Genomic DNA, 21,551 nt, shown 5'->3' with positions numbered 1-21,551 from the left:
GGTCTCTCCCTAATACTATTAGCTAAATTCGCACATATCAATGTTTTATATAGTATCAAAAATGTACATAAATCTTGAAATATATCTTTACAAATAACAAGACAAACTAAGTCGTTTGTTCGAGGCAAAAAAGTTTATAAAGTTCTAGTTGTGCAATACACGGCATTACTGGAACACTTGGAAAAGAAAACTCCTAAAAGCATGTAAACATTCATCTGGCGAGGACCAGATCGTTTATACTACAGGATTACTATAGTTTATTCATAGAAACTTCAGTAATTTGTAAGCAAGATTTGCTAACCAATAGTGCTTATGACTCCGTTGATATTTTACATGATTTATGCTTTAGAGTTTTCAACAGAATAGTGTTAGTTGTTATTACACGAATTAAACATGTAGAAATTTGATGTATATTCTTGGAAGTCGCAAAAGTTTTATGTTTACACTTGGAAATTATAATTTATTGTAATAGAAAATATGTAATTAATTGTCACACCATTGCATGTTTTCTTTTTAATTTAGAAACCAATTCCTTTTTTGTTGAATATATTATTGCATATGATTAGTTCAGTTAATTCCAAAGTAAGAGAATTCCAAAGCAAAGCTGGTGGAACAATATAATTTTTCGAATGGTTTTCGATAGTGTCACTTCATATGAACGGCAAGAGATATTCAGATAATCATTAAGAATAACGTACCTCACAATTCGGAATATCATACTCACATCAACATATCTTCCAGAGACGACGAACAGTCGTCCTATTTGTCTACGTCATTCTTTGTAATATCCTTTATTGCCCTCTAGTGTAGCTTTGTCAGTTTAAGTCGATCAAGTTTCGTAATTATTAAAGAAAAAGATACTTGAATGAAGGTAATAAAATCTTTTATTTCCTGTCTCATTCATCATTAACACTGCGAGAGCGCGCTTAGTCGTAGTAATAAATTGATAATGATATTCAAGGCTTTTCGATTGTTGGTCACAACTTTACAGTGACAACCTAAATGACCATGGAAGTCGATAGGCCGAAAACCCATTTAACCAACCAATTTGGTTTTGATTAATGGATGATTGTGGAGAGGCACGTGAAACCTGGGTTTCAGGAGGACATATTACCAATCCCTTACTCCATGTCCTTGACGAGGCTACGTTCCCACTGAAGACAAATATAAAAAGAAAACTTACTTCCCTTCGTAATAGCAACAGTCGCGCAGAGGAATGATTGTTTCCTGCTGTAACTAACACCAGTAGTAGTATCCGTACAGGGAAACGATTCCTGATGCAACCATCATTAACATCTGTGTAGGAGAATTTTTCCTGGCGCAATGAGCACCAACATTCGTGCAGGACTATATTTTTTCTCATATGTTACACAAGCAACCATGTAAGAAAACAGATCCTGATGCACATGGCACCAGCATCCTTGCAGGGCTATTTCTCCTGTGTATCACTAGCATCCGTGAGGGAACATTAATCTTGATGCAAGTAGCACCAGCATTCTTACAGAGAATTTTTTTCTCGTTTAAGGCGCACTAGCATCTGTTTTATTTTTTCCTTGACCTCATTAGGCTTCTTCTTGTACACATGCAAATTCATTACACTCCTGTACAAATATACTCCATACATATCTCTTTTTCTCTAGCAATTTGACCATGTCACCGCTCACTACCCTCTCTCATTCCCTCACCTTCCACATTTCACCTACTCATGTAAGCACTGCTTCCCAAAACACATCTCACCACCCTTGTTTTATTTACTGTAACCCTATGCAACTTGACACACACTCTCTATAGGCACCTTTGCACATATGCATGATTTTGTTGTTCACTTACTCTCATCACATCTTTCACACGCTATTTACTCTTTTCCGAAAACACTACAAACGCACTTCCACCAGGTAGTGATCAGATATCCCACCTGCTGCCCCTTTCAGAGCTTTTACATCCAACAACCTTTCATTTGAATGCCTGTTGGTTTTCATTTTATCCAACAATGCATTTTCCCAAAATCCTATTCATCCATGTACACTTATGTGTGGATATTTTCTGAAATCAAGTATTCCCAATCACCAATTCTTTTCCTGTACAGGACTCAACAATCTGTTCCCCATTCTCATGTAACCAAGCCTTGCCCCCTCCCAATTACATCATCTGCTCTTGCATTCAGAGCCCTAAATAACAAGATCTGATTCCTTGCATCCAAGTTGCCAAGGCATTCACTCAGCTCTTCCCAAAAGACACCCCTTTCTTCTTCATTCTCTCCAACTACCTGATGTATGAGTACAATCAATCACCCCCAACTCATAGTCTACATCACATAAATTTTCAACTTCCTTCTTTACACTCTTTGCAGTCCCTCAGATCCTTCTTCTTCAGAATTGCCATCCACTACTTTTCTTGTCCTAACACTGACTGCTACACTAACACTCATACACACACACTCGAACATCCCCAAACTACTCTACCTACTTCCCCTTCAACTTGGTTTCACTCTGAGACAGATAATCCAGGTTCCTCTCAACAAGCATAACATTTATTCATCTTTGAACAAGTTAGTTAGTGATCATTTAAGATTATCAGATATTCATCTAGAAGAGATTTCACTATCTACGAAATCATCATGTCAATATGACACTTCTCAAGCATACATTTCCGTTAGGTTATCAGAAAGATCTGTCCCATGAATATGAAACTGGAGTACAGTAACAGATAGACAAAAAGATAATTCATTCCTAAGCTAGCTGTTATCAATCTACCTACCCATCCAATCAATTAACAAAGAAGAAGCCCGTGAGTGTAAAATGTCAAACAAATCAGATAAAATTTATTGTTATTGTACATTATGTCTATATACATCATTATATTACAATTTTTACTTTGCAACACGACAACACAGTAAAAGGGAATCCATGAGACTGAGAGCAACATGAATTTGGCAGTTCAGATGGCATCATCATCATCTCCAATCTGGCTGTCTTCAATCTGTCTCGTTGCTGGCATGTAAACTTTAAAAGAAAAATCAGTTGTGGAGAAGGAACCCTGCAAAAGATCAACAAGATGAATTATAAATAAATTCACATAAAAGAAGTTTCCAATAAAGCCATGACTTTTATTTTATTCTTTAGTAATTCTTAATGTATGTATGACTCATGGTGAGGTGCCTGAGGATTGGCGGAATGCACAAAGGCAAAGGGGATAAGAGTGAGTGCTCAAATTACAGAGGTATAAGTTTGTTGAGTATTCCTGGTAAATTATATGGGAGGGTATTGATTGAGAGGGTGAAGGCATGTACAGAGCATCAGATTGGGGAAGAGCAGTGTGGTTTCAGAAGTGGTAGAGGATGTGTGGATCAGGTGTTTGCTTTGAAGAATGTATGTGAGAAATACTTAGAAAAGCAAATGGATTTGTATGTAGCATTTATGGATCTGGAGAAGGCATATGATAGAGTTGATAGAGATGCTCTGTGGAAGGTATTAAGATTATATGGTGTGGGAGGCAAGTTGTTAGAAGCAGTGAAAAGTTTTTATCGAGGATGTAAGGCATGTGTACGTGTAGGAAGAGAGGAAAGTGATTGGTTCTCAGTGAATGTAGGTTTGCGGCAGGGGTGTGTGATGTCTCCATGGTTGTTTAATTTGTTTATGGATGGGGTTGTTAGGGAGGTAAATGCAAGAGTCTTGGAAAGAGGGGCAAGTATGAAGTCTGTTGGGGATGAGAGAGCTTGGGAAGTGAGTCAGTTGTTGTTCGCTGATGATACAGCGCTGGTGGCGGATTCATGCGAGAAACTGCAGAAGCTGGTGACGGAGTTTGGTAAAGTGTGTGGAAGAAGAAAGTTAAGAGTAAATGTGAATAAGAGCAAGGTTATTAGGTACAGTTTATTGTCAATCATTGACTGCGTAATAAACAAACAGAACGTGAACATCCTAAATATCTACTGACTGTCCAACCATGAACGGTGTCACTGTGGACAAAATAATCTTGGGTTCCTTCAACAATGTAACATAATTCATCTTGAACAAGGTATTTTAAGTGAATATTTAAGATTATAGTATGTTCAGGGCTAGAAGAGATTTGCACTAGAGATCGATCAGTGCAATATGACATTTCAAGAGAAAATTGTTGGTTAAAAGGTGTGTCGCATGAGTAGATAACGTAGGGTAAGAAGATGTTAGGACAAAAAGATAGAGCATTCTAAGAGCATAGCGTGTTTTTAATGGTTTCCCATCCAATCAATTAATAAGAAGAAGACCCAGAGTGTATAATGTCAAACAAATAGATGAAAAATTGTAGTGACTATCATAAGCCAATTATTTTCTTACCATAATGTCATTGCATATCTAGGTTTAACTGAGTCATAAAAATTAAACTTAGAGTTTAGCTTTCTAAATCCCCTAACTATAACAGTAGTATAATTCAGCATGCTCTTCTTCAACATTTTTGCATATTACATTCGTTATCTCTGTTAAGTTAAGAGTAAATGTGAATAAGAGCAAGGTAATTAGGTACAGTAGGGTTGAGGGTCAAGTCAATTGGGAGGTAAGTTTGAATGGAGAAAAACTGGAGGAAGTAAAGTGTTTTAGATACCTGGGAGTGGATCTGGCAGTGGATGGAACCATGGAAGCGGAAGTGGATCATAGGGTGGGGGAGGGGGCGAAAATCCTGGGAGCCTTGAAGAATGTGTGGAAGTCGAGAACATTATCTCGGAAAGCAAAAATGGGTATGTTTGAAGGAATAGTGGTTCCAACAATGTTGTATGGTTGCAAGGCGTGGGCTATGGATAGAGTTGTGCGCAGGAGGATGGATGTGCTGGAAATGAGATGTTTGAGGACAATGTGTGGTGTGAGGTGGTTTGATCGAGTAAGTAACGTAAGGGTAAGAGAGATGTGTGGAAATAAAAAGAGCGTGGTTGAGAGAGCAGAAGAGGGTGTTTTGAAATGGTTTGGGCACATGGAGAGAATGAGTGAGGAAAGATTGACCAAGAGGATATATGTGTCGGAGGTGGAGGGAACGAGGAGAAGTGGGAGACCAAATTAGAGGTGGAAAGATGGAGTGAAAAAGATTTTGTGTGATCGGGGCCTGAACATGCAGGAGGGTGAAAGGAGGGCAAGGAATAGAGTGAATTGGATCGATGTGGTATACCGGGGTTGACATGCTGTCAGTGGATTGAATCAGGGCATGTGAAGTGTCTGGGGTAAACCATGGAAAGCTGTGTAGGTATGTATAATTGCGTGTGTGGACGTATGTATATACATGTGTATGGGGGTGGGTTGGGCCATTTCTTTCGTCTGTTTCCTTGCGCTACCTCGCAAACGCGGGAGACAGCGGAAAAAAAAAAAATCTGTCTCATGAAATCTCTGATCCCACATCCTTGATCACTTATTCCATCTTAGCTCTTGCATTTTGCTAGTAATCCGACATCCTTGATCACATAAGCCATCTAAGCTCTTGCATTTTGCTAGTAATTTTCCTATAGACAAGTAAGTGCAAGCAACCATAGTTTAGAATATTCTTCCAGCAAGTGATCACACTTCTAAATATCTACATCTTGTCACCTCTTTTCTAAGACTAATTCTTTCAGCATTAGTCAAGTTTTGCCATATCCTGGATGATGTCCTATTCAACTATCCAACTTTCTCCCCACACACTTCTCAGTACGCACGTCCCTCTCAAAAACAAAGACAATATACCGGGTTCACAATGATGGACTCGTTGTGTGTTGTAGTGAAGGCATCTCCTTTATCTGCTGTGATGATGAGGTCTGGTGTGGGATGGAGAGAGAGGCAGTGGTCTAAGCCCCAATAAACAGGCAACACATGTAATGGCAGTGGTGCCAAGTGGCCCTGACTCACTAATGTCTTTGCAAACTGGAACACAAATAATTCCAAATATAATGACACATACAGGAAAAGCAAACTCAAATAATTTATCAAGCACCATGCTCCTACAAAAAAATGCCGTACACACTTGAAAGAACATAAATAAAAATGTTATCATGCTTACATCTGAGCACACTAATGAATTACACGAATGTAAGTTTACAATATGCTACTGTTCAAAATATTTCTTGCTTTACAAAGAATGATCCTTATCAAATCTCCTCTAACACCTCATATGTTTCCAAGCAAATTTTATAACCCAAAAGGGTCAAATTTTAACAAGGATAACAATTTTAATAGAGGAGATAAAAGCCCATCCATGGAATAACCATAAAATATAACCCTGACTCTTGCTTGGGCCAATAAAACTCGTAAGAACATATAATACATAAAATAGTCTCATTCCATCCATGTATAATAAAAAAGGGGTAAAAATCTCCACACAGCACTTTTTCCAAAATTTCATTCATATTCCTTCAACACATTATGTCATATTGTTATGTGAGGCATATCTCCATCCAATCTTCAACAGCAATTTCCCTACCATTGTCTAAAATATCTCGACTTCAAGATGTTATTCTATGTTCTCCATGAAGGTACTATCAACCCATTACAATATTCTATACTGTAAGTATCACAACAGAAAACATTATCAAAATTACAACTCTGTGAGTAAGTTGGCAATGGTTACAAACTAAGTACAACTACAGCATAGACAAGTCTTAATAATGATAGAAATATTAAATGCTTAAACATGAAGGCTTACGTGGGAGGGAATCTCATCAGAACTGGTGGGGAAGTAAATGCAATTGCGACACATTTTGGCAACAATGTTTTCCCTGAAGATAACAATCTCCTGAGTGCAGTAGAGCAAGCGGCATGGATTGTTCACGAAGATGGAGTTAGGCACTGTCTTTTTTATTTCTTTGGTGACATACTCGGGCAGAGAAGGCCTGAGGAAGCATTAGGCACAGATTACACCTCTGCTATAGAAATCAACTAAAGACACTTGCTTGAGATGTAATTAGTTAAACATACCAATAATGAAATAAAGCCAAAGAAAACAGATTGTGTAGAATATCTAATTTTCTCCATTATTAACAAACTTCTTAAGAATATTCAGGATGATTATGGGGACGACATCAAAGAATGGTATTACTGGACTCCACCCACATGGATCATGCCACAAGTAAAGTCACCTTTGCAACCACTAACACCCAACATCTTAACAACAAAACAAATATACTTCCAATAATCTTCCTTCAATATGCTTGGCCCCAAGTTCTTTGCAACAGCACTAGATCCATCTCCCCTAGAACACACCATAAGCCATGACCAACTCCTCAAGTAGAAGCAGAAGCAAAAGACTTCTACCACTTTATCATCTTACACTCACCGATGTTTTACCCAACAAATATGATACTGACAAAACACATACAAAATCACTTGACATACAATAAACAACTACTCTCCAGACCCAGTCTTAAATTTTACCCTATGACACTTTATCAGTGACACTTTATCATCGGTGTTCTGAACACCACTTTTACAACACTTCAAACACTAATTCAATATATTACAGAATGTAACTTACATTCTAAGGACATCAGTATCTTTCTCCTTTGTTATTCCATCATACAAACACACAACATTATTTACTCTTCTTGACCTGTGGTGCCACCTGCGTGGTTGTGGCAAGGATTTCCTTAGGCACGAAAATAAGATATCAAATTAGACTTTGTGGTGTGCCATATCACTCTGTAACTATTTCAAAATAAATATAAAAAGCACATACTGATCATGGTAACACTTAAAGCACTAGCTGTTTGTTGGTTGGCTACCTAAGTACAGTCATGCTGTTATGAACTGACCATCCAAATGAATATAGCAGATAACCAAGTTTAAGACACTGCCTTGTCTGAGAGTGTGCATATCCTAATTTTTGGAGTTTGAATGTGTGTAGCCTTACTGTACATTATAAACCATATAGCAATAATGCACAAAGGGACACTTCACTAATCTTTCTACCTACTCTTGTTAACAACTCTCGACTCACCTGGGAAAAATATTGCCTGGTCCTGGATCATTTGGTCCTGGCACAAAGATGAATCTGGAATTAGTTATTAGCTCAGGATATCCTGAAATGATGCTTCCTAACGATGCCAGTGCCTGCTGCAGCTCAAATGCCTGCAAACAGAAAATAATTCTCATACAATGCTCATAATATCAACAGCATATCAACTTCACAGTGCAAAATAGTAAAATTTCACGAATTAGTGTAAATCTTTATGTGAACACTTCCATAAAGAGACAATGCTTAATGATGGTGGCTCAATGGGACTGTTCCATTATTCTAGTCCTCTAAATACCCCTGTGCTCTCAAAAGAAACAATTCTACCATAGATTAAGTTTCTGAGTCAATTCTCTGACACCCCACTGTACACAATATTCAGCAACTCTTTAAGATGCAGTATTTATGCCCCATCATCAACACACATCACTGAAAAGTCTGTCATAAATGCAAATATATCTGTACATTTGCAGTATTATTTGCATATGTACTGATACAAAGGACCAATATTATTATAATAAATTTCCCCTCGTTAAACTTTATGAAATACTTCTATGCTAATAAGATTTTCTTCAGTGTAATCAATTATATGCTAAACAAATTTTCTTTTGATATTTCCTGGTGCTTCATCTATAAAACACAAATCTTTAATAAATCAAAAACTATGACAATTTACAACGACAGAGATCACTAGAATAATCCTGTAAGGTCCCCACATCACCAACCTTCAAATCATGTAAAATACTCAAGGTATGTAGAACTATATTTGTTTGTTTTTCTCTCCAAAAACCAAGCAAAGTTTTTTCCACAAATAGATCAGAGTAAATCTAATAAATCTTAAGCCTGTACGAAAATCAACAAGTTTACTACCACAAACTACTGATGAACCTACTGACCTGATTAGCTCCATGACATGAAGATAAGAAGTTGCCACAGAAGATGAAGGCTGTAGGTGGGAAATGAGCATAGCCAGCAAAAAGGGTACGTAATTTATCTGTAACCTGAAACAAATGTATAAGTGGTCTTATCAATGAGATAATAATAATAACAACAACAATACTAATATTAACAATAATAGAAACAAAAACAGAAACAACAATAATCTCAAATGGTTCATTATGATCATATTCATCATTTATTCATTCATTAATAATTACCCTGAACATGCAGGAGGGTGAAAGGAGGGCAAGGAATAGAGTGAATTGGAGCGATGTGGTATACAGGGGTTGACGTGCTGTCAGTGGATTGAATCAAGGCATGTGAAGCGTCTAGGGTAAACCATGGAAGGCTGTGTAGGTATGTATATTTGCGTGTGTGGACGTATGTACATGTGTATGGGGGGGGGGGGGTTGGGCCATTTCTTTCGTCTGTTTCCTTGCGCTACCTCGCAAACGCGGGAGACAGCGACAAAGTATGAAAAAAAAAAAAAAAAAAAAAAATAATTACCCAGGACCTCTTAGTGGAAGGGTCCTGGTGTTAACCAGGGCCCTTTTTTCTGGGATTCCAACTTACATAATAACAACAACAATGAAAACTTCATTATCATTGAGGACCCCAGAACCCCTAATGAATGCTATAATGCTCTAGTAAAATGACTTGTATGACTGAAAACTCTATCACCCCAGACACAAGCTGTACCTATTTAACAAAAACTGAATCTTACCTTAATCTTATCTAACCAAACATCTGACAGAAGAACAAACATCGCATCCTTATTCTCCTGCTCCACTTGTTGAAGCTTTAGGATATTTTTTGTGCACACAGTTCCCTGGCCACCAAAGTAGTTAACATTGCCCATTCGTGCTCTGAGGATATAAAGGAATTACTTAAGGAAGGTAAATAATAAGACAATACTCATATCACCAGCATATAATTCATTATCAAAGCAACCACATCTTGAGCCTACATACATTAATGCACAATTACTATCAGGTATCTCGCCAACACAGTATTACTACAAGTAAACTATTTCCAAAACTAAGCACACATCTATCAATACCCAACAAATGTAAGACAACTTTTCATTATTTGTTTTTAGTTTCTTTCTTAATGTTCAATTCCCTTTCCAAAATCTTTTCTGTCAATGGACTGAACCAAGGGCATCTGAAGCAGCTGGGGGAAACCATGGAAAGGTTAGTGGGGCCTAGTTGTGGACAGGGGGCTGCTGTATCAGTGCAATGCACATGACAGCTACAGAAACGATGTGAGAGATTGCAACCTTTCTTCATTTGTTCCTAGTACTACCTTGCTAACATGGAAAAAGGCGAACAGGTATGAAAGAAAGAAAAAGTACCTTAAAAATCCTTCTCTATTCAAACTATAATCCATCCTATTGCATCCATCCACATACTGTATCTTTTATACCTTCTCACTACCCTGTAAACTGCCACGTGACAAGCAATTAAAGTACAAAGACTGCTGACCATCTCATCTTTCACACTTACGTCAAAGTAGTGAGTAACGGTGAATTTACGACTAAACATTTAAGGCAGTGTCATCACATTTTTTCTTAATTGTATTTCTTGCCTCTGCAAGGCAGCATCAGGAACAAAATGAAAAATGGCCTGACTTGCATGTATTTAATCTCTAGCTGTCACTTGTGCTGTACCAAAACAGATTCTATCATCCACAGCCAACCCGAAGAGATTATGCTATAGCTATTCTTCACCATTTCATCACCAATTTAGCCCACTGACAAAACATTTCCCTATATATAACAAACTGATCCAGTTCATTCTATCAACTGCAAGCCTCTTACCCTTATGAAAGTTATGACCCTGATATCCCTGAGCCTCCTTCACTCCATTTCAGTTTCTCCTTCCCACTTTCTTTTTATTTGACATTGGAGGATCCATTCACAGACAAAAGTCCACATCAAAGGGAAAGTATTTATGAATTTCAGAGGAAGTGAAGAACCTCTTTTAAAATGTGCAAGGTCGTATTCATTGGGAAAGACATAAGAAGGTTGAGAGTTCCAAAGCTTTGAGGTGAAGGGAAAGAAACTTAGTCCATTCACTTCTGAAACACTTATCCCCTTAGTCTCTTTCTTCACTCATCCTTTCCATATGCCTAGACCATTTCAGCATACCATTCTAATGATATCTGCATTATCAGTAGGCAACACTTAAAAATTTAGAATACTCTTAACTTGTTTGTGGCATGCACTAAGCTGACTACTTAACAAATTCTAATAAGGACATCCTTATGCAGGATTTGCAGATCATCAAACAATCTTTATTGGGGAAATGAACTGGTAATAAGATTTTTTACTTATTCAGAGGGTTTCTCATGGAATCTTATTTTCATTCACATTGCATTCAGTTTTCATATACAACCATTTCCTTTCACACTGTAAATCTCTTTATTTCTTTTCAAGAGTAGTTTAATTTCCCTTTATTATCAATGTCTGGCCATCCTCTCCAAAAGACTGAAAAATCCAACATTGTAGCCACCTGATATAACGAAAACTAAGGACAGGTCATGGCATCAGGGTCTGATTTCTGAGCTTCCCTTTTTTATCTAGTTCCCTCATATCTAGCTTTCTCTATGGCCAGTCTATCTGTAGAACTGTCCATAAATCAACCTCTCCCTTTTTCCCAAACAACAGCAGTGTCCCTCTGGATTCTGTCCAGTCTCCAAAACTCTCTTTATTTTCCAAAAAATATCCTTCCTTCAACAATAATACAAAGGCTGACGACTCAACTCTGCATTCCTGTACTTCTTTCAAATCTTCTACATCTCATCTTGCTCAATTTATGTCATGTCTCCCTACAACTTATCATGCATCAAAAGATTTTGACAGTACTTCCTAATTCAATCCCTCACAACTTTTTGATGGCTGTATAATTCCTTTAGTCAGCACAATAAACATACTTCGTATCACTATATCTAATCTATCTCGGAAACTCTATATTACACAAATAACTCTGCTTGTAAAGGAACTGCAAGTCCAGTTCAGGTGATAAAATTTCTTTTCTTCTCAAAGTTATTCTGATTATGCAAAAGACTGATTCATCCTTGATGGAGAACTGCTCTCATATCTGGCTCTTCCCATATACATGTCTGAGTTAAGTCTAATGCAGTCCAACTTAACTGCGACCTAAAAACTTGACAGACTTCCCCTACACTGAAGCATATTACTTTGGTTCCTACTGCAAGAAAATGCCATTTGAGTACCCCCAGCATTGTTCAGACCATAAGATCACTGAAGCCATTGGCAAATTACAGGTGGGCTGTGATGAGTTTCTTTTCCAGTACCACTATGCTTTGGAACTCTTTTAGCTTCTCCGGTCTTTCCTTACAGCTCTCAATGGCTTATTTTCATTTTCAAAAGTCTTTAACCTATTTTCACTTCTTATTTCTCTAATTCTTCAACCACCTTTAAGTGTTGATTAAGGGCTGGCCTTAAGGACATTTTACAAAGACTGGAGCCTCCAAAGAAGAAAAAACAACAACTCTTTTTGCAGCTAACAGTTATACCTCTATGTTAAACTGACCAAACTGCTGACAGTTTCTCATGGCTGCAGGAAACAGGAGCCAAAACTAACCTTGTTGAGTTAGCAGCCTCTGGAGGTGGTAATCCAACAGCATTAGCATGTAATAATCCATCCTCGTACCATCCCTCCACCAGGATAAAACAGTTGTGGGTAAACAAACCTGAGGAGTGTCAACACAAACTTCAGCAATAGAGTTGAAGAGTAAAAATGATAATGAAAACTACCATTTCTGGGCCTCATAAGGCAAGCTAAGCAATGACTGGGTTATAAAGCATTTGTTCCAACTCACTTGGACTGAATGTTGAATTTATTCACACACAAAGTTATTAATATTACTATCAATCTGCATACTAATAATGGTCATTCTACATGGTGTAAAAGCTGCTATGCTATTATGTGAATGCTAACAGATAGATTAATTAGCAATGATATTCTCTCCAACTGAATCACTGGCATATGTCATATGCTCAGAGAAGTGTCTGAAATTTTTTTTTTTCCTGTCTCCAGAAGCAGGTCAAAGAGTTTGGGATAATTACCAATGAGGAGTTATCAGGTTTTTCATCACTGTTAAAAACAGTATTTACAAACTACTCACATAAAGAGAACTTAGTTACGTAAGGTCATTTGCAAATACATAGGTTTATTCATAACTATAAAACTTTATATTATCATTTCATATCAGCATGAAATAAAGTTATTCATTAGTATAAAACTTGGTGTCTTTAAGACTACTCACTGATGCAAAACTTGTGTTGTTAAGGTTACTTACCATTATGAAACTTGGTGTCACTAAGGTCAAGTTGGACGGCCCCTGTGTCATCCTCAAGATGGTGCTGGCCTTCTATCAGCTGTGTAAGTAAACCCAACACTACTACTTCCTGTAGGCGGCAGCTTGACCCCAGCAGATATTCAACCTAAAAATTATCATCTCAGTTTTTATTCTAGCAGAGTCTTAAAAGTTTTATGTGTTGCTTTGGGACTTGGAGGTTGGTAAATAATAAACTGATGGTATACCTTCTAAAACCTTAAGTACTTAATAGTGCAGCAGCAACAAGTCATCAATAACAAGGTCAAGTATCATTATCTCTTGTGTATGCAGTATTTGGAAGCAACTGACAAAACTAAGAGCTAATGCAACAAGCAAAAAATATCCTCCACACATTACAGCACTGACATTGAATTCCTTATAAGTGGTTCAGAATAACTGTGTACTAAATGTGTACTATAAATGATCATCAAAGACACTCCTCTTTAGAATGCAGTAATAGATTGTTGGACGCCAGATGTGCTAAGCTAGCAATCAATACTTCAAGGAATACCTTTGTCAGACCAAATTTCTTTCCGTCCTCTTCAGTTGTGCCTACAACTGGTTGACGAAACAAATCATGGTTACAAGTTCGTTGATGCACAACAGTGTATCTGAAACCAAACGTTTTCATTTCATTACCTTCATATTTGTAAAATATACATTTGAATATCATAAACATCATAACTCTAACAATGCAAAATTCATGACCATTAACATTCAAAATATGGAGGGTATATGGAATGAGGATAAAATGTACCATTAAAAAAGCAAGGTCAATGGATCTACTGAAAAGTATGAAATATTCTATTTATCTATAATTACTCCATGAAAATTTCTACGATAGAATCTTGGTATTTCCCAGAACCTTTTTAAAGTCTCCTGTAAACCAAGGCTGAGCTACTTCAGTAGCAGGAATATGTAGACTCCTTTGGAATGAGAAATTCTTTAACAAGACCATACAAGACTAAAAGTAACATTTCACCATGCTCAGTAGCAAGCAGGGAGGATATACAGTCACAAAGCCCTTAACAGCATGCACATCCATACAACATATGTTACAGCATCAAAAATGAAACCTGAACTACCATCTGGAATGTAGATGATGGACACACAACCACTAAGCCACTTAATGCTGAAAGAACCGACTGTTAAACTGTAATGGGAATATCCTTATGTCCTGTTACAGGTATATACCATGTGTGCGATAAATCTTACTTGAAACAATGTACTACAACCAAAAAGTATTAACCATGACACTACCTTTCCCGGAAAAGGGCAGCTTTGTCTGAGGCTTCTCCATGAAGGTCTCTTGGAATTGCTGGTGCAACCACAAATTTCTTCCTCTCATTATTATACGTGAGTCTGGGAACTCTGAAGATGTCAACAACTTGCAAGAGATTTTCTATATCATCATTGTCAGCAGTACCAACTTCCTGTAAAACAAACAATAGAATTTTGTGTTCACATCTACAAAATAACATCAAAATAAGGAATATCACCTATCTTCCTAATATAGTGATTGGTGTGGCTTTCATAAGTGAAGGTAAACATTATCTGCCTGCACCACATAAGTAAAAACAAAAAGAATGGTGATTACCATAGCAGGTGTGTATAAAGAGTGAAAGCTAAATCATGACTTCCTCCTCACAGGAGACAGGAACCAACATATGTCAGGGAGGTTGATATCACACCAGACCTAACCCAGAACATCACATCATAAGAGTTATTCCAGAGATACCATTAAATAATAAATCTGCCATAAAAACAACGACATGATGTTCAAAGAAGTATCAAGAGCATACGTTGAAATCAAACTAAAGTGGGCAGCACCACTTTAGTCATCCCCCTCGAGGAAATACAGTAATCATCTGGAGAAGGGCAATGATGAAAGTAAGCCACAGGGAGAAATTACTTGCCTTGGAATTACCTATACTGAAAGAGAGAAGGAACAGGAAGACATACGATCAATATGTCTTCTAAGTATATATGATGGAGCAGACAAATAGCAGTTCTTGAAAATATCTGAAGACAGGATAGGGGAGGAAACTAAGAAATCAAGTTACAAGCAATAACAAAAAATACTATGACACTAGCAGTTTTGTATGTAGAGAACAAGCTAAGACAGAAAAATTTAATTTCTAAGAGTATCATGAGTTTAAATACTGCAAGACTAAGGACAAAGTTTGATATGGGGCCCCTATAAGTAAAAACAATATACAAAGGTAATCAAACATTATCATATTTTTTACAGGGCCTTCAAAAGTTAAAATTTTCTACAACACTATTTATCCACCCAATGAAACTATTCCATGCATAAGCAAAAAAGGAAAATGTCACACCAAATGCTTTACCATGTTCAATCACTGTTGTTTATTTCTATCTTAACATACGTGCCTAATGCTCAACTGGGGTTTTCATCACAATGAATCACTACATGCAACAAAACAGGGTTAACAAGACTGATATCTGTTTGACCTACCTTTGCCGCTTTATGGATGTCTTCCTTTGAAATCAGAGTGGAACTTATTGGAAGCTTCTGAACAGCTTCTATAACCTTCTCAATCCATTTTTCATGTTCATCTTTGGGTAGTGGTTCAAGCAATTCACACAAGTACTTGGCCCCATCACTTTAAAGAAAACAGACCAAATACAAAACAAAAACCTCAGACCACTTAATCTGCCTTTAGCACCAACACATTTCTAGAAGTATCTCTACTATATTACAAGAAGGCAATGATCATCAAACAGTCAGCAAAAAAAAAAAAGAATATCTTTAAACATGCTTTATATCCACAGCTCAGTGTACTGTGCATTATATCCACACCTTTGGTATACTGGGCTATAAATCCAAAACTTACTGTACTGTGCTGTATATCTATACCTTATAATATTGTGCTTTGTGTCCACACCTTGACATACTGTGCGTTATGCCCACAACTTAGCACACTGTGTTCTGTCGACACCTTCGAGTATTGTACTTTACATCTGCATCTTATTTCAACAAAACCTTTGTGTACTGCAATTTATATCCACACCAATCTGTGCCTTATATGAAATTACAGCACACAAAATGCACAAGATAGGAATAACCAGAAAAACTGGAAAGTGGATGTTCAACTTTTTAATGCAGAGGTCGCGTCACACAAATCTGGCCATTCCTAGTGTTCCTACATTAAAAGGTCAGTTCCCCAGGAAACTGTAATTGTACAACTGCACTTTCTCAACCTCATATCTGACATTAATGCAAATATGAGCCGTAGTTTCATATCGCTCTTCGTAGACGGTACTGTACCTGATTATGGATAACACACAGCAGAGGAGATGTAGAAAGAAAACTAGTATGTGCTAAGGACATGTGAGATGAGGATGTCAAAGGAATGATTATGAACTGGATGCAATGGAACAAAACTTTAAATGAATACGGAGTGAATGGAATGTGAATGTAAATTGAAATAAGTAGCACAGCCGCATCTTTCATTTCAAAGGGCTGGGCACTAGTTAAGGATGTGTTCAAGTGGTCTGAAAGACTGAACATACATGACATACTCCACGTAAATAGAAATTATGAGAAATAATGCTTAACATCACGCAACACTACACTAATTCATCAGGTATGAAGCAGTTTAACTATGGATTCCATTAATTTTTTTTTCCACATACATAATTCTGTATTGCCTATTATGTACAATCTTATCCTTTCCCTATCATAATTCATTACATAAAATCTTATCCTCTACCTATTACAAGCTGATATAACAACAAATAAAAAAATGTAAGGAAAGTATCTAAAAGAAGCTGTTCTTGAACTAGGATTTTCAAGATTAAACAATACCATATTAAACAAGTGTTAATAACATCTGATACATTTACTTCCTTGTACCCTGCTAAGCCTATCTTCACAGTAGATATTGTGGCGGGTATGAACACCAGTCGACCCACCACACCAAGATGTCCATCACATCAAGGGTCGTACTTTATCCTTAACAGTTCTTAGATTTACGGCTACTTACTTTCATAACTTGGGTATACTTTTATAAGTACATATGATCATGGCCATTTCAACGTATGAGTCCCCAAGATATGCATATTTCACTACGAATTATCAAAAGAAAACCAAATGTTACCACCTTCGCTATGGCTGGAGGTGGAGGGAACTTCCTCTATATCACTTGACCACTTCCTCTCACTCATGTCTATCGATAATATACAAGTTCCTCCACTACGATCACGATGATACAAGTCGCCATTAGATATATCTTACCTCCGGGCAGTCAGTCCATGTAATTTAAAGAGATTCACAACGAGGCTCTTGTTGGAGGTCATGTTTATAGAAGACCGCGAGCCTCAGCCATTGGCTAGCGGCCCGGGTGCGTTCTGTTTACTAACACGGACTCAAGCGGGATGTGTCCAGCGATGTGATTGGCTGATTCTTGAGGGTGCATCCAGGTGGGATAGATCACGAGATCTGATTGGTTGGCTGGAAGTTGCGTTCTGTATGGTGAAATAAATTCAAGTTGGAAATAGCATGACGTACTCTACGCCCGCATGACACGTACTTTACGCCCGCATGACGCACTCTACGCCCGATTATTATAGACAAAATGCATGTTCAAGGAGAATGGAGTGGCACTGCTGTATTATATTTGTACTCTTACACTCCCAGTTTGCTCAGTCCTTTGTCATAATCTTGTTAAGTACTGCAGGCACCTTAAACGATGAAACTGGAAATGTAATTATCATGTACACCATTCCAACTGTGTAAGAGACTTGTTTCACATCCACACATTCCTGCTCTGTAATACACTTTCGTTGTGACACTCCCAGAACACATCCTGTGTGACTACCTCTCTCTCTGTGACATCCCCAGGCGAGACTTCAAAATGTGACACTTTCGCTGGTAATCCCAAGATTTTACACTTCCGCGTGACTGTGACACTCTGGGTGTATCATATGCAGAATGTGACATTATCTGTCATACTCTTTGCAGCACTTGTCTTTTCGAATCTAACATAGTACGACACTCTGTGACACAGGTATTCCCTCTATGTGACATTCCCTTTATACTTCTGTGTGACACGTTTCTTGTCTGACACTCCCTGGGTAATACTTCTTTGATTGACACTCCTTGGTCACACTTCTCTTTTTAGTACTCCTCATGTGTGACATGTCTCTCGTTTGACACTTCCTGGGTCACACACCTCCTCTTGTTCGGCACTTACTGTGTGACACGCCAATTGTTTAACACTCCCTGGGTAATATGTCTGTTTGACACTCCCCAGTCACACTTCTCTTTTTTGGCACTCCTTATGGGTGACATGTCCCGTGTATGACACTACGTCACACTCCTCTTTCATGGCACTCGCTCTGTGTGACACCTCTTGTTTGACACTTACTAGGTAACAATCCTCTTTGCCGGACACTCCGTGGTCACGCTTGTTTGGTATTCCTTATGTGATGTCTCGTTTGATACCCACCACGTCACACTCCCCTTGTTTGGCACTTACTGTGTAACACGCCTCTTGTTTGACACTTAACGGGTAACACAACTGGTACTCCTGTGTGACATGCCTTATTTGCCATTCTCCGGTACCTCTTCTTTTGTGTGACAAGCCTCTTGTTTGACACGGTGCGATACTCCTGTGACATTTTGTCAATGGGGCACTGAGATAAACTCTTTCTCTCTAAGTAGCAATGATCATACTCCTTCTCTGACAATGAAATCTACCACCCCATTGACACTAACTTCACCAGTGTTACAATGTGGAGCACATAATGAGCCTACCCCACTGTCACTCACTCTATGGCACACTTGTGAGCATACCCTAATGTGACCTTCCCACTGTGACCATCCCAGTGTGACACTGCCCCCATCCGAGGCTCCCCATGTGGCACTCCTAGGTCCGAGATGAGAAACTTGGAGCATCAATCAAAACTTTTCCCGGCCAATCAAAAAACTATGAATAAATTAAGCGAACTCTAAGACTCCCTAAACTTCTGGTGAAGAATCTCATTAAGCACATATTAGGTCATCTGCAGAAATAGTATGGGAGAATAATGATCAATTTCAATATGTGATACACCATCAAATGAATTTTGAGGAAAAGTATACTAAACTTGGATCTAAACCTTAACCCTGACATCTCTAGGCCATAAACTAAGCTTTGAAACAAGCTTGGTTATGAGCTTGGCTTTCAAATAATCATTGCCAATGAGGTAAACACAGACTCTGACAGTAAACCAACGATATTAATGATCTTTGATGAAGACCTAAATACTAAAGTAAACATTAACTATAGTGTAAAACTGATGCTACAAAACAGTCATTTCTGCAAAGTAATCATGAGAAAAATCGATTGTTTCTGTCAGATCAACATCCACTTGCTTACTTTTCTGATCTGTTTACAAGTCTTGAGTGTAATGAATGGCTTAACTATGAGCAACTTTGGTCATTTTGACAGTGAATAAGATTAAGCTTGTTCATAGGCAATGAATAGTACTCGGTGGTTGTGAACAAAAAGGGCCTTAGTTGTCACACCTTGAACAATCAGAGATGTAAATGAAGAGAGCATGCTAGTATTGTATAGTTTTTGGTGTTAATCCTTGGAGTAATAATGACCTCACTCTTTCTTTAAGCAATGGTGTTCTCTTTCTGTTGTAGAGAAATATATTATCCAACTTCAAGTATTAAGAACCATCTTAGGCAATTCCTTGTTAAAGTAACTTCATATTCTCTAAAAATTATAAGATACAGAGACAACATACTTGCATCCTGCTTATGTATCTGATAATGCCATCTGTCTGAAAACTATAAGATCTGGATGAGGAACTGTCCTGACGTAGAAAGTTTACCCCATTAAAGAACAACTGTCACTTAGATATGGCATGATACATAGAAACCAAAACTATGATGAGATGAACTCATTCATGCTTGACTTGTGTACTACATGACAATTCCTGGCCAAACAACTTGTGTTACATAATTTGCTGTTACTTGCAACAGATAGTAGTTACATAATCTATTACATGTAATGTTTCTTCAGCCTGTACTTGGTATCCATATCAGATTATTCACTTGAAAAATAAATATATTTCTTAAGCATGATGATATGTCCATTGACTATGCCATGCCATCACAATACCCATTGGTCATAGCACAGTAAGAGTTATCCTGTCATGCTCTGAGGTTATACACCATACTAAAGGGGTTAATTATCATGTGACTGATAAGTAATGATGCCAAGTTCTACACTTCAGGAGCTTGTGAGGATATTATTAATGATAGTGGTAGACACAATGGCACCGTAGATGAAGATGCTGTTGGTGATGATGGTGTTGATCATGGCAATGATAATTGTATTAATGATAATAGTTATGTCAATGATGTTATGTATTGTGTCACTGAACACCGTAAGCAAGAAATTACCTTCACTGAGGCTCTATTACTGTCAGTGGCTGTAAAAATGTACAGCACAACTGAGTACCTTAACCCAAAAAAGCCCACCTTACCCATAAAAAGGGTTATGATAATTATGAAAATACTGATAATGCTAATGGTGTTATGGTACAGTTGATGATAATGATCATGCTTGTGTGAATGATGGTGATAATGATGTTAATGGTAGTGATGGTGATGTTGGTAATCATGTTATTGATAATAATAATGATAATGAAAATCATAGTTGATGATATTAATGATAATGATGGTGTTAAAAGTTTTTGACTGCAATATGATCATTAGGATGTGATGAATTTGGCAATGATGATTACTACTACTACTGATCATCATAATCACCATTACCACCACCATTCATTAAGTAGTATTACCCTTGTTATTATATTGACCATCAATCTTTATAATTTTCATCATAATCAGAATCACTGTCATCACAAGTATCCAAATCAAAGATTATTATAACATATTTTTCTGTTTCCAAAGGAATTAGGACAAGAGTTCATAAGGTGTAATGGGGATATCAAGCAAACAAACAATGTAGAAAATTATAAAAGAATTTTTTAGTTCATTCTGATGTAAAGTTACAATAGTTATGTCCTTAACACTAATGGTATAAGACAGTCTTAATATACTGATCTTAAATGATATTAAAGACAGTAAAGACTCATGTGTCGTAACCATTCATATCTTGTCAGAGTGAAAGTCCCACTGTTATGGTGTAAGAATATCCTTAATATATATCTTAATCTATAAGGTGTTTAAACACAACTGTGGTTTAGTGGTTACACTTAATGGTGGAGGGAGTGTTTAAGGTCAAAATGGAGACAGACCTAGGTTGTACTGGGATTTGAGG

At 37.5% G+C, this 21,551-nt stretch overlaps 1 protein-coding gene and 1 long non-coding RNA gene across 2 annotated transcripts; one reads left to right on the top strand and one right to left on the bottom strand.

Moving 5' to 3' along the window:
- Positions 1–68: 68 nt before the first annotated feature.
- LOC139748280 (uncharacterized) lies at positions 69–3,109 on the top strand. Its single transcript, XR_011712623.1, has 2 exons — positions 69–282; positions 2,894–3,109. It is a non-coding gene; the product is annotated as an uncharacterized lncRNA (long non-coding RNA).
- PolE2 (DNA polymerase epsilon subunit 2) lies at positions 2,809–18,397 on the bottom strand. Its single transcript, XM_071661251.1, has 12 exons — positions 17,507–18,397; positions 15,725–15,872; positions 14,506–14,678; positions 13,757–13,856; positions 13,207–13,351; positions 12,489–12,597; positions 9,605–9,746; positions 8,838–8,942; positions 7,927–8,057; positions 6,637–6,823; positions 5,682–5,858; positions 2,809–3,036 (listed from the first exon to the last, which is right to left on the bottom strand). Exons 1-12 carry the CDS (start codon positions 17,566–17,568, stop codon positions 2,938–2,940), a joined length of 1,578 nt encoding a protein of 525 aa, XP_071517352.1. The 5' UTR covers positions 17,569–18,397; the 3' UTR covers positions 2,809–2,937.
- Positions 18,398–21,551: the final 3,154 nt, after the last annotated feature.

The sequence above is a fragment of the Panulirus ornatus genome, chromosome 73, assembly GCF_036320965.1.
Source record: "Panulirus ornatus isolate Po-2019 chromosome 73, ASM3632096v1, whole genome shotgun sequence".
In the NCBI taxonomy this organism is placed as follows: domain Eukaryota; kingdom Metazoa; phylum Arthropoda; class Malacostraca; order Decapoda; family Palinuridae; genus Panulirus; species Panulirus ornatus.
Note: the sequence above shows the minus strand (reverse complement) of the source record. Positions and strands in the feature narration are given on the sequence as shown.